This window comes from Tupaia chinensis, unplaced genomic scaffold (genome assembly GCF_000334495.1).
Source record: "Tupaia chinensis unplaced genomic scaffold, TupChi_1.0 Scaffold000063_1, whole genome shotgun sequence".
Classification (NCBI taxonomy): Eukaryota; Metazoa; Chordata; class Mammalia; order Scandentia; family Tupaiidae; genus Tupaia; species Tupaia belangeri.
Window position 1 is genome coordinate 1,661,155 of NW_006159521.1, and position 10,781 is coordinate 1,671,935.

Below are 10,781 nucleotides of genomic sequence, written 5' to 3' on the forward strand. Positions count from 1 at the left end.
CAGGCCACGCAAGAAAGGGGACATTTCCGCCTCCCTCCAGGGGCTTGCTCACAACCTTCCTCCACTCCCCCACCCGTTTATAAGGAGGCAGAGGCTCAGGCTCCAGCCATCAAAACATGCAGCAGAGGGGAGAGGTGGCAGTGCCACCCACAGAAAGACTTGACTGAGGTAGATGGTGGGACGAGGCCAGAGTGACAGTCCTAGGCAGGAAAGAGAACTGGTATTTGGGTGCGTGGCTTTCACTGCCGTCCGGGGCTGGAGAGATGGCATGGACAGAGGTCTGAGAGTTGCAGTCCATGTCAGGCTTCTAAAGGAGATCTGGCATTTAGGGAAAATCGTCGGGGCGGGCGGTGGGGGGCGGGGGGTGCCTGTTCTGTGAAGCCAGCCTGCCTTGGTCGTGCTTTGGTGATGGCAGCTGCTCCCTCTCCCTGCTCTGTGGATGTCTGGGCAGGCACCTTGCCCACCCTGGGAGACTTTTCATAAGGCATTTGCATCTGCATAAACAAAACCAGACTTCAGCCACACACTCTGTCTTCCCACCTCCCTTTCTGACATTTTTTTTCCAAGGTACACACACCTTCCTAGGCCTGATGGAAACTGTTCAGTTGTCTGGTGTCCTGATGGACTCCAGGGCCAAGGGTGGGCACAGCCGTTCTGCAGAGGGGAGGGTCAGGAGAAGGCAAGACTCTGCCTCCCTCTTCCACTCTCCGCAGCTTAATTTGCTGCAGAATTTACATCTCTGACTTTCAAGGCAGAGCTGACGCACTGGCCTTTGGTGACCCTCTTGGCAACCAGGGAGGCCCATTGATTGGGAAAGGCCAGCCTGGCTGATTTATAGCCCTGGTGGCCTCTTCCTGGGGGTCCTGCTGGTGGGTGGTAACTGCGTCATCTCCCATGCATGACTTCTGGGAATGGTCCCACCTGTCATGATGGCGGGGCCCCTCTGCTCAGCGGGTGGCACAACGGAGCCAGTAGGAAAGTGAGATTTTCCTGTCTGCCTGCTGACCCTCTGGTCATGGGGCTCAGCCATTTCTCTCCTGGGTGAGTGTCCCTCAGTGGGCAGAAAGGGACCCCTTTCCTCCCAGAGTCTGCCAATCCTGCCTCATCAGACTCTCCTTGTGAGGTGCAGCGCCCCCTGCAAGGGCTAGGTTCAAAGGCGGTTCACCTCCTAGCAAATTGCAGACACTGGTAAAGTTAGAGGTGGAAATTTTCATGGGTTGGAAGCAGATCCTGGGAGCTGGGAGGTGTTAGGGAGGCAGACTACAAAACACAAAAACACAAAAACCCAGCTATGGAATAAAATGACATGCGCCGTGATGTAGTGAACCATGCAGGTAAGCTGGGTGCTGTGTATTTATTTATGTTTAATGTTGCTATAGGGCACATGCACTTGCCACACACAGAGGAAACGTGAGAAGTCACCCTGGGGGCCAGACTGCAGTTTCTTCTCCTCTATTCTGCTTTAGAGATTTTGGGCACACACACACACACACATGCGCACACATGCCTAGTGTGATTTTTCTTTTTTTTTAGAGGTTTTCACTATAGGGCGCGTGCGCTCGCCAGACAGACAGAGAGAGACATAGAGACAGAAAGCGAGAAATCACCCCCCAGGGGGGATGGTCACGCCGCAATCCCTTCTCCTCCATTCTCCTCTCGGGATCTTGGGCACGCACGCACACGCACCCGGCGTGAGTTTTAAGCCACCGGGTCCGGGACGCGAACCGTGGTCGACTACGTGGGAGTCCAGCGACATAGCCATTACGCTAACTGCTGGTTCCCCCTAGTGTGATTTTCAACCCTCTGAGTCCAGGATTCAAATTGCACAGTCAGCCATGTGGAATCCAGCCACCTTAACCGCCATGCCACTGGCTGGCTCTGTAGTAGTCAGGAAGGCCTCCCTGAGGAGTTGGCATTTTAGCTAAGTCCCGAGTTTAGGGCCAGTCCTGTAGTCAGTTAAGAGAGCCAGGACCCTCATGGTTGACCACAGTTCGAATCCCAGCCTTGGTGCCCTAAAAACCATCCCAGGCTTATGTGAATGCATGCCCTCAATCCTGGTGGATGGAGAAATGGAGATGGGATTATGACATGGCCACACCCCACTGGGGGATACTTTCTCTCTCTCTCTTTCTCTCTCTCTCTCTACACGCACCCGGCGTGAGTTTTAAGCCACCGGGTCCGGGACGCGAACCGTGGTCGACTACGTGGGAGTCCAGCGACATAGCCATTACGCTAACTGCTGGTTCCCCCTAGTGTGATTTTCAACCCTCTGAGTCCAGGATTCAAATTGCACAGTCAGCCATGTGGAATCCAGCCACCTTAACCGCCATGCCACTGGCTGGCTCTGTAGTAGTCAGGAAGGCCTCCCTGAGGAGTTGGCATTTTAGCTAAGTCCCGAGTTTAGGGCCAGTCCTGTAGTCAGTTAAGAGAGCCAGGACCCTCATGGTTGACCACAGTTCGAATCCCAGCCTTGGTGCCCTAAAAACCATCCCAGGCTTATGTGAATGCATGCCCTCAATCCTGGTGGATGGAGAAATGGAGATGGGATTATGACATGGCCACACCCCACTGGGGGATACTTTCTCTCTCTCTCTTTCTCTCTCTCTCTCTGGCAAGCACACATGCCTTCTGGCAATTAAAAGGAAAAAAAAGATTAAAAAAATGAAGTTCTGAGTTTAAAGGTTCAAATGAGTGTAAGAGGGAGCAAAGGCAAGGGCCCCAAGACCTTGGGCTCACAAACCGGCATGCAGACCATGCGCTGGGAGCCAAATGGATGGGAGGGAGAGATGAGGGGATCAGGTTGGAAGAAGAAGAAGAAGAAGGAGATAAGGCCTAGGGGAACTCTGAGAACCCCTCGGGTTGGATGGGGAGCATTGGAAGTCTCTGGAAGGCTTGGAGAAGAGGGAAGTGCAGGTCCTCGGCACAGACTGGGTCCCCACTACCCACCTTTGGGTCTCCATTTCCAGGGGCTCTTATACCCAGGGCTGGCCTTGCAGCGTGGCAGAGAGGGTGACGGGCTGTGAAGGCAAGGTCAGTAGAGCTGGGCGTGGCCTGACAATCCCCAGCAGCCATATCCCTTTCTCTTCCCTCTCCCCATCTTCCTCCACCTGCTCCTCCTGCTTTCCTTAGCCCAAACTGCTGTGCTCACTGTCCTGTGCTCCGGTCTGGAAAGGTGCAGACCCCTGGACTCATCTCCCATCACTTCGAGCATCTGCACACTCCCGCTTCCTGCCCCCACAGAGCTCTGCATCTTGCTTCTCCCAGATAGGGCCATGGGAGTCATGGTGTCATGACATTTCATGGTGTCACAGCTGGGTTGATCCAGGTGACCTGAGCCTCCTGCTGGTGGAAATGAGCACATCCCGGCTTCTGTGGTTTCATTTCAGTTTGTCTTCAGCAACTCAGGGAAACAGTTCAGCCGTGTAGTGATTAAGCACCCGCTGTTGTCAGGCAGCAAGGAGAGTGGGGCAGTGGGCATCGACACGGATGTGAAGAAGGGGTGTGCACTCAAGTTGTTTTCTAGGAGTGGGGTGACCACTGCCATGCCTAGCTGAGACAGGGCTTCTACATAATGAAGGGGCACGCACATGCTTTGATCACATGGGGAGGGAGACACTGTGGATTGGACGTTGTCTTGGGGGAGGTCCCACTGGAATTGGACTTTGAAACACTTGGAGGCCTTTCAGGGCGGTGAGGTGGGCCAGCCATGGGATTGACTTCCGGCCAGAGGGTGCCAAGTCCAGAGCAGTGGGGGCCGGCAGTGGGTGCTGGCTTCCTTCTGGTGCCATCATGATACCATGATGGGAAATGGACAAGAATGGAGGTGTGCTCCAAATGTGACCAGGAGGCAAGACCCGCACAGGGCCCCAGCGAGCAGCTCAGTCAGCCTTCCCCATGGTGCCGGGGGCGTTGCCGTGAGAAGGCCGTCAGAGAGAGAGAAAAACGGCGCTGCCCGGCCCTCGTGGATCACCCTGGGCAGTCATTCCCTTGACGTCACAGAGTCCTTTGAGAATAAATAAAATCTATCGGCTCTTCTCAGAAGAAAAGCAGGTCTGCATGTAGGCACCGAGTCCATGAGTTAGAATTCGCATACCACGAAGTACGATGCAGTGGTTTTTCATATATTCACGAGGTTGCACGATCACCCTCACTGTCCAGTCCAGAATGTTCCATCCCCCTGGAAGAAGCATCACAGCCTTTAGTGGTCATCCCCGTGCTCCCAGCCCCAGCCCCTGGCAACCTCTCATCTACTGTGTCCCTATGGGTTGGCCCGTCGTGGACATTGTATGTAAATGAGATCACACAGTATGTGGCCTTTCGTGTCTAGCTTTCTCCTAGTGTCCTCAAGGCCCATCCATGTTGTGCCGTGTGTCACACTCCATTTGTTTTTATGGATACTAGTCCTGAGTGACGTTTAGTGCGAGGATGTGGGCACCTTTTGTGTATCCAGTCATCAGCTGACATGCGTTGGATTGTTTCCATCTTGTGGCTGTTAGGAATAACACTGAAACGTACTTTCATGAATGAATTGACACATTAGAATTTGCAAACCATTTCAGGAGCTTCATAGAACCCATGAAGCCCATCTTTGGATCTAAGAAAACTTTATTTTACAGAAGGAAATTTAAGGACTAGCAGGTGGCATGATGGTTAAGGAGTTAGATCCCACATGGGCATCTTCATGGTTCAAGTCCTGGACCTGATGGCTTGAAAACACACCAGGTACATGTGTGTGCATGTCCCAAATCCCAAGAGGAGACCGGAGGAGAAGAGACTGATGTATGGTCATCCCTGCTGTGGGGTGTGTGTGTGTCATTTCTTACTTCACTCTCTCTCTTTGTGTCCCTCTCTGATGCAAACTTAAAAAAGCAGGGGGAGAGGGGATTTAAGAGGAAATGGAGAAGGCAGGAAGGCTGATGATTTATTATTTACTGAGTGACACCGAGTTAAGCATTTTACACACCCGCATTCATGTAATCCTTAACCCTATGATGTGGTATCCCCATACTGCACGTGAGACAGTCGAGGCTCAGCGAAGCCATGCCAGGCTCTTTGGAGAAGTCAGAATTAAGCTGAGCTTTGACTGCTAGGCTGTGAGAGGCACTTACACATCCTGTCTCCTTTTGCCCTCATTGAACCGCTTTTCTTTCAATCAGTCATTCATTCGTTTGTATTATTATATTTTTTTAATGTCAAAGAGCTTTTACGAGAGGGAGAGTGAGCAAGCGAGCACTCCTCAGTGAGGCCTGGCCACAGTCTCTTCCTTCTCCTTCAGTCCTCCATCCTGGCAAGATTCTGGGTACCTGCTTGATGTGTTTCTGGGAATGGGATTCAAACCCTGGTCAGCCATGTGGGATCTGGCTTCCTCTTATCAGTGCTTCACTGCTGCACTGAGGCTGGCCTTCCTTTTATTTTTCAATGGAGGACTAATGCCCTGTTTGCCAACAAAGCATCCATTTTGCTAAGCCTGGCATGGACCTGGTGTATGGGGGCATCCCAGACAGCTGTAAGATGACCCTGTCCCCAGAGCGATGTGCGATTGAAGCCCCTGGCTTCTGCTGTCCCCACGGGGAGAGGCTGAGCCTCCAGCCAAGCCTGTGAGTGTCTGGCTGTGGTGATAAGAGCTCAAGGGTACTGGGGCATCTCCTGAACAGCTGAGGCTGTGGCCCTGTCCATGGCCCTGCCCTTGCTGTGAAGCTCCCCTCACCTGTCCTCCCAGTGGGGAGGTGCCAGGATGGTGGGCACCCAGTCGGGGTTCGTCATGGCTGTGTCCCAAGGCCCAGCATCAGACGCCATGCTCTGCTTTGTCTCCAGCCCGTGGACAACCAGCAAGCCATGGTGCGCAGGGAGTCCGTGGTCAACCTGGAGAACTTCAAGAAGCAGTACGTCCGCAGGCGTTGGAAGGTGTGTGTGTGCGTGGGGGACAGGGAGGGGTGGGGTGGTGGCTGGGCCTAGGGGGGGTCCCGCTCTCTCAGGGTCTCTGAGCACAGGCTCACCTCAGCCCTGTCTGTCCCCACAGCTCTCCTTCAGCATCGTCTCCTTGTGTAACCACCTCACTCGCTCCCTGATGAAGAAGGTGCACCTGAGGCCCGAGGAGGACCTGGTGGGTAGATGAGGTGCCCGCTTGGGCAAAATTCTGAGATGATCTGACATTTGGGGTGGGGAGTCCCGTGCCCCCTGCGGTGGGTGGATGTTAACTGTAGTTGGTTCTGCGAGGCCTGGAGGCGGGAGTGTGTTCAGCAGAGGCGTGTGCTGGGACACCTCTGGGTGGCATGCAGAGGCGTGTGCTGGGACACCTCTGGGTGGAAGGAAGGAGAGACCTGGGGCAGCAGAAGTTTCTGGAGGTTCTCCAGGCTTTTCGTGGGGGTAGAGAGGGACTGCTGTGCCACATACTCACCCCCAACCTCCCCCCTGAGCACTTGTAGATTGCCGGGGACCGGGGGACTCTGGAGAATGAGCACCACAGACCACCCCAAATTTACTTCAGGCGTTCCAGAAGTCTGCTTTAGGATGGGAGCTCTGTATTTATATCAACATCTCCACTTCTATTTTACTTTAGATTTACATTCCCAGTAATAATATCAAGGTGATATATTTGATCACCTTGTTGCAGTTTTATGTACACTTAAAGTGAGGAGCTTATCATAGAACATGCTGGCAGTGAGTACAGTGCGTGGAGCCAGACTGCCCGGATTCAGAGCTGCCACTCACTTGCTGTGTGACCTTGAAAAAAAGCACTTAACCTCTCTGTGCCAAAATGCTATCATTTACAGAATGAGGTTAATAATAGTTCCTGAGGATTACGCGATGATGTGTTCTTAACGCCTGGCATGTGAGTGCTCAGTGACTGTTAGAAGTTGTTGCGATCCTCCTGCCTTGTGAAAGATGCCGGGCCAGTGTGAGTATTTCGGCTAGTCGTGGATCCTGGATAGCACCTCCCCTGTCTTACCCTGGAGTGTCTGGCATGGCCCAGGCTGGACAGAAGGTGACTCCTTGCTCAGGAAGGTCCTGGGAGGCAGCTGCCAGGACAGTGGGCAGTTAGCACTGGCAGTCAGCCTCAGCCTGCAGCCCGTGGGCTGCACCCCAGGACCCCCACAGCCCTCTGTCCTCCCTGCCCCACGGATCCTGGGGTCCGTTCTCGTCAGCCTGAGTTTTCATTTGTTCTTGCTCTCGCCAGGGCTTGAGGATTTATGGCTCCAGAGCCCCACAACAACTGTTGTGCCTTTGACTAAGCCGTGTTCGTTTTCTGGCCGCTGTCCCCAAATTCTCTAAAGGGGACTGGGCTGCTCTCCCTCTGAGAACCCTGAAAACAACCAGCGGACTTTACCCAGCTTACTTTTTTATTGTTCGGCTCTGACTCATGCTGAGAAGTTGCAGTTCAGCAGAGCCTGAGTTATTTTTATTGTCACAGCCAGGCTTGGTCCAGGAGGGATTTGGCTCCAGTTGATTTTGACCTTGGATTTCCAACTGGCTCAGGCGTCGGGGGTGGGCAGGCTCTGGGAGGGCGAGTGGCCAGCAGTGGGCTTGCCTTCTGGGCTGTGGCCCTGATCTAATGCAATCCATGGGCAGAGCGGGCCAGGGTCATTGAAAAGAATGCGAATTTTCTCTGAACTTTTGACCTTGTGCAAATATTTAAAAATAGTCCTCTTTTTTCTCAAACACTCAGCAAGCACCCTACAAGTAGAAGAGTGTAGGACCCAGACATCTGTTATACAGTTTTCCCGAAAGGACTTTCCTCAAAAAAAAAAAAAAAAAAAAAAAAGATAGGCACTTTTATTTTAAGAAGTATTGAAATTGAACATCTGGGGTCAGCAGATGGTGAGGTGGTTATATTACAGGACTCCCACATGGCAGACCGTGGTTTGAGTCCCAGACCCAGTGGTTTGAAATTCACATTAGGCACATGTATGCGTGTGCCTAAGATCCCAGGAGGAGAATGGAGGAGAAGGGATTGTGGCATGGCCATCCTCCTAGAGGGGTGATTTCTCACTTTCCCTCTCTCACTTTGTCTCTCTCTCCAGCAAGGCAAAAACCTCTCAAAAAAGAAAGAAAAGAAAAGAAATTCAACATCTGACAGATTTTTTTTTTTAATGACCCACTTCACTTTTTCTGAATTAGTCCTTCTTTTAATTGTTTTAAAAATTAGGTTAGTGACCAGCAGATGGTGTAATGGTTACCTTACTCGTCTCATGTTGTCCACTGTGGTTCGAGTCCCAGACCCAGCAGCTTAAAACTCACTCTGGGTGCGTGCATGCCCAAGATCCCAAAAAGAGAATGGAGAAGGGATTGCAGCATTGCCATCCCCCCTGGGGGAGGCTGATTTCTCACTTTGTCTCTCTGTGTCTCTCCGGTGAGCACATGCACCCTATAGCAAAAATCTCTCTAAAAAAATAAATAAATAAAAAGAATTAGGTTAGATCTGTGTGACCAGAAAAGCATATGGCCTTTTCATTACGGCTGCCTTGGTGCCAGTTTATCCACACAGGAACCGACAGACTCTACATTTATACTGTTCAGTAGGAATGGAGCTCAGGAGCCATCAGGTGTGGTGGTGGTGAAGGCACTGGATTCCCACATGGCCAACCCCAGACCCGTGGCTAGAAAATTACCTGCGTGCATGTTCAAAATCCTGAGAAGAGAATGGAGGAAAAGGAATTACAGCATGGCCATCCCCCTGAGGAGTGATTTCTTACTTTCCCTGTCTCTTTCCAGTGAGCACACACACACCCATGGCAAAAAGCAAAACAAAAGAAAACAAAAACTGGAGCTCCAAAGTCATTTCCCTCAGAAAACTGCACAGGAAGGCTTAGCTAATGTGCAGCATAAGCCTGTCACAGAGCAGGGCACGTGGGGAGTGGTGGCTCCCAGAGCAGTGGAAGGTCATTATAACTCCCACCTCCTTCTCTCGAAGCTGAGCGCAGGAGACCCATCAGTCCACAGCCCACCTACCCAAGGGGCTTCATTACGTGATGGCCAAAAAGCAACCAGCTCTCATCTTCATTACTAGTTGGGCCTCTCCTGGTGCCTGCCGTCCTTCCTCCTAGGCTGGCGGCCTCATAGCAGTTAGTCTGGCTACCGTTCAGGCCTCCCCCCAACCCCTAACCACTGCTCCCTGGTGGAGCAGCGGGTTTCCTTCTGCATCCATCTGCCCAGCTTGCAGGTCCCTGGCCCAGGTGCATCTACCCAGGATGCCCAACAGCCCATTCTTGGCTTCTCATGACCAGCCTGCCCTGGGCCTCTTTTTCTTTCCCCCAGAGGAATTGTGAGAGTGACACCGAGGAGGACATCGCCAAGAGGAAAGCCCTGCACCCGCGGAGGAGGAGCAGTACCTAGCTGGCCCAGCGTGCAGCGGCCATAGGGAGGCCCAGGCCCAGCTCACTCCAGTCTGTGCAGACTCTGGGACACAGCTCGTTCCACAGCCCTGTGCACTTTGCAAGAGACCTGGGCCTGCAGGACTCAGAAGCATGTTCCAGGGAGCCAGGAGCCCCTTCGAGCTGCATCTGTCTCCCACGGAGGAGCTCTCAGCATTCTCAGAGCTCTGAATTCTCCACCGAACAGGCTCTTACCTGTCTGCCAGCCTCAGAACCTGGGGTGGGGAAACCGTGTAAACAAACATCATCATGGGGTGCACGTCAGACTCAGCAGCTTCCCCCCACCCCAGTAAGGGAGTTCAGAACCAGCCTGGTCAAAAAACTACACCAGGAAGACAGAGGCCTTCGCCACAGGAATGGGGTGAGTGAGCGAAGTGAATTTTGGGTGTGAGGGACCAATCCTGTGACCTCCCAGGACCCACAAGGTCATCAGGACACCCCAGGCTGACCAATCTATCAGACCTATAGCGGCCCACTGCCGGCCCACTGTGCTGTAATTTTTCACTTTTATTAAACTTCTGGTTTACCAATGCTTGGCTTCCTTGAGGACTAAACCCATCTGATTTCCCCCAACCTGAGTGCCTGTGACTGGCAGAGAGCCCAGGGTTGGAGTACGGAGTGGACAGAGCTCAGATCTCACGGAGCCAGTTCTCTGGACCGCTGGGGGCCTACCTTCTGCACACTCCCCGAGAGGCGCCCAGTCCAGGGAGATCCTCCTGGTTGCCAGTACAAAATGCCTCTACTCTGTCCACCACTTTTGCTCCTCTGCCTCCCCAGAGTTCCTATGTTGAAATCCTAACCCTCGGGACCACAGAATGTCACTGTATTTTGGAGACAGGATCTTTAAAGGGGCACCTAAGTTACAACAAAGTCACTGGGATGAGCCCTACTCCAATCTGACTGGTGTCCTTATAAGAAGGAAGACTAGGCCATGGAGGAAGACGGCCAGCTACGAGCTAAGGAGGGAGATTTCCAAGGAGGCCAACTCCACCCGCACCTGAATCTCTGACTTCTGGCCTCCAGGGGTGTGAGACAATAAATGTTTGTTGTTTAAGCCACCTAGTCTCTGAGACTCTGTTAGGGCAATCCTCACAAACTACACCCCTGCCAACTGCAGCCAAGGTAGGGTGGGTGATTTTTAACTGGGTGGACGGGGAAGGACAGAGGACTCCCAGGGAGGAAGGAGAGGGAAAAGCAGGATTGTCAGGACCATTGAGTGAATGTGTGAGAGCACCTCCATCCTACCCGGCCCTGCTCTCCAGGCTGAAAGAACAGTGTTGCCGTGAGAACTCAGGAGAAGGCCCAGGGATATCAGAAATAAGAATTGGGCTGGGACCAGCAGTTAGTGTAATGCTGGACCGCGGTTCGAGTCCTGGATCCAGTGGCTTAAAATCATGCCGGGCACTTGTA

The 10,781-nt window shown here is 52.8% G+C and overlaps 1 protein-coding gene across 1 annotated transcript in view; it reads left to right on the plus strand.

Moving 5' to 3' along the window:
* DAPK2 (death associated protein kinase 2) overlaps positions 1–9,903 on the plus strand; it is a 190,118-nt gene extending 180,215 nt beyond the window's left edge. Inside the window, exons 11-13 of the mRNA XM_027765772.1 lie at positions 5,815–5,904; positions 6,020–6,103; positions 9,256–9,903. Of these exons, the coding sequence (XP_027621573.1) occupies positions 5,815–5,904; positions 6,020–6,103; positions 9,256–9,333 (252 nt within the window). The 3' untranslated portion in view covers positions 9,334–9,903. The remainder of the gene's footprint in view (positions 1–5,814; positions 5,905–6,019; positions 6,104–9,255) is intronic.
* The last annotated feature ends 878 nt before the right edge of the window (positions 9,904–10,781 follow it).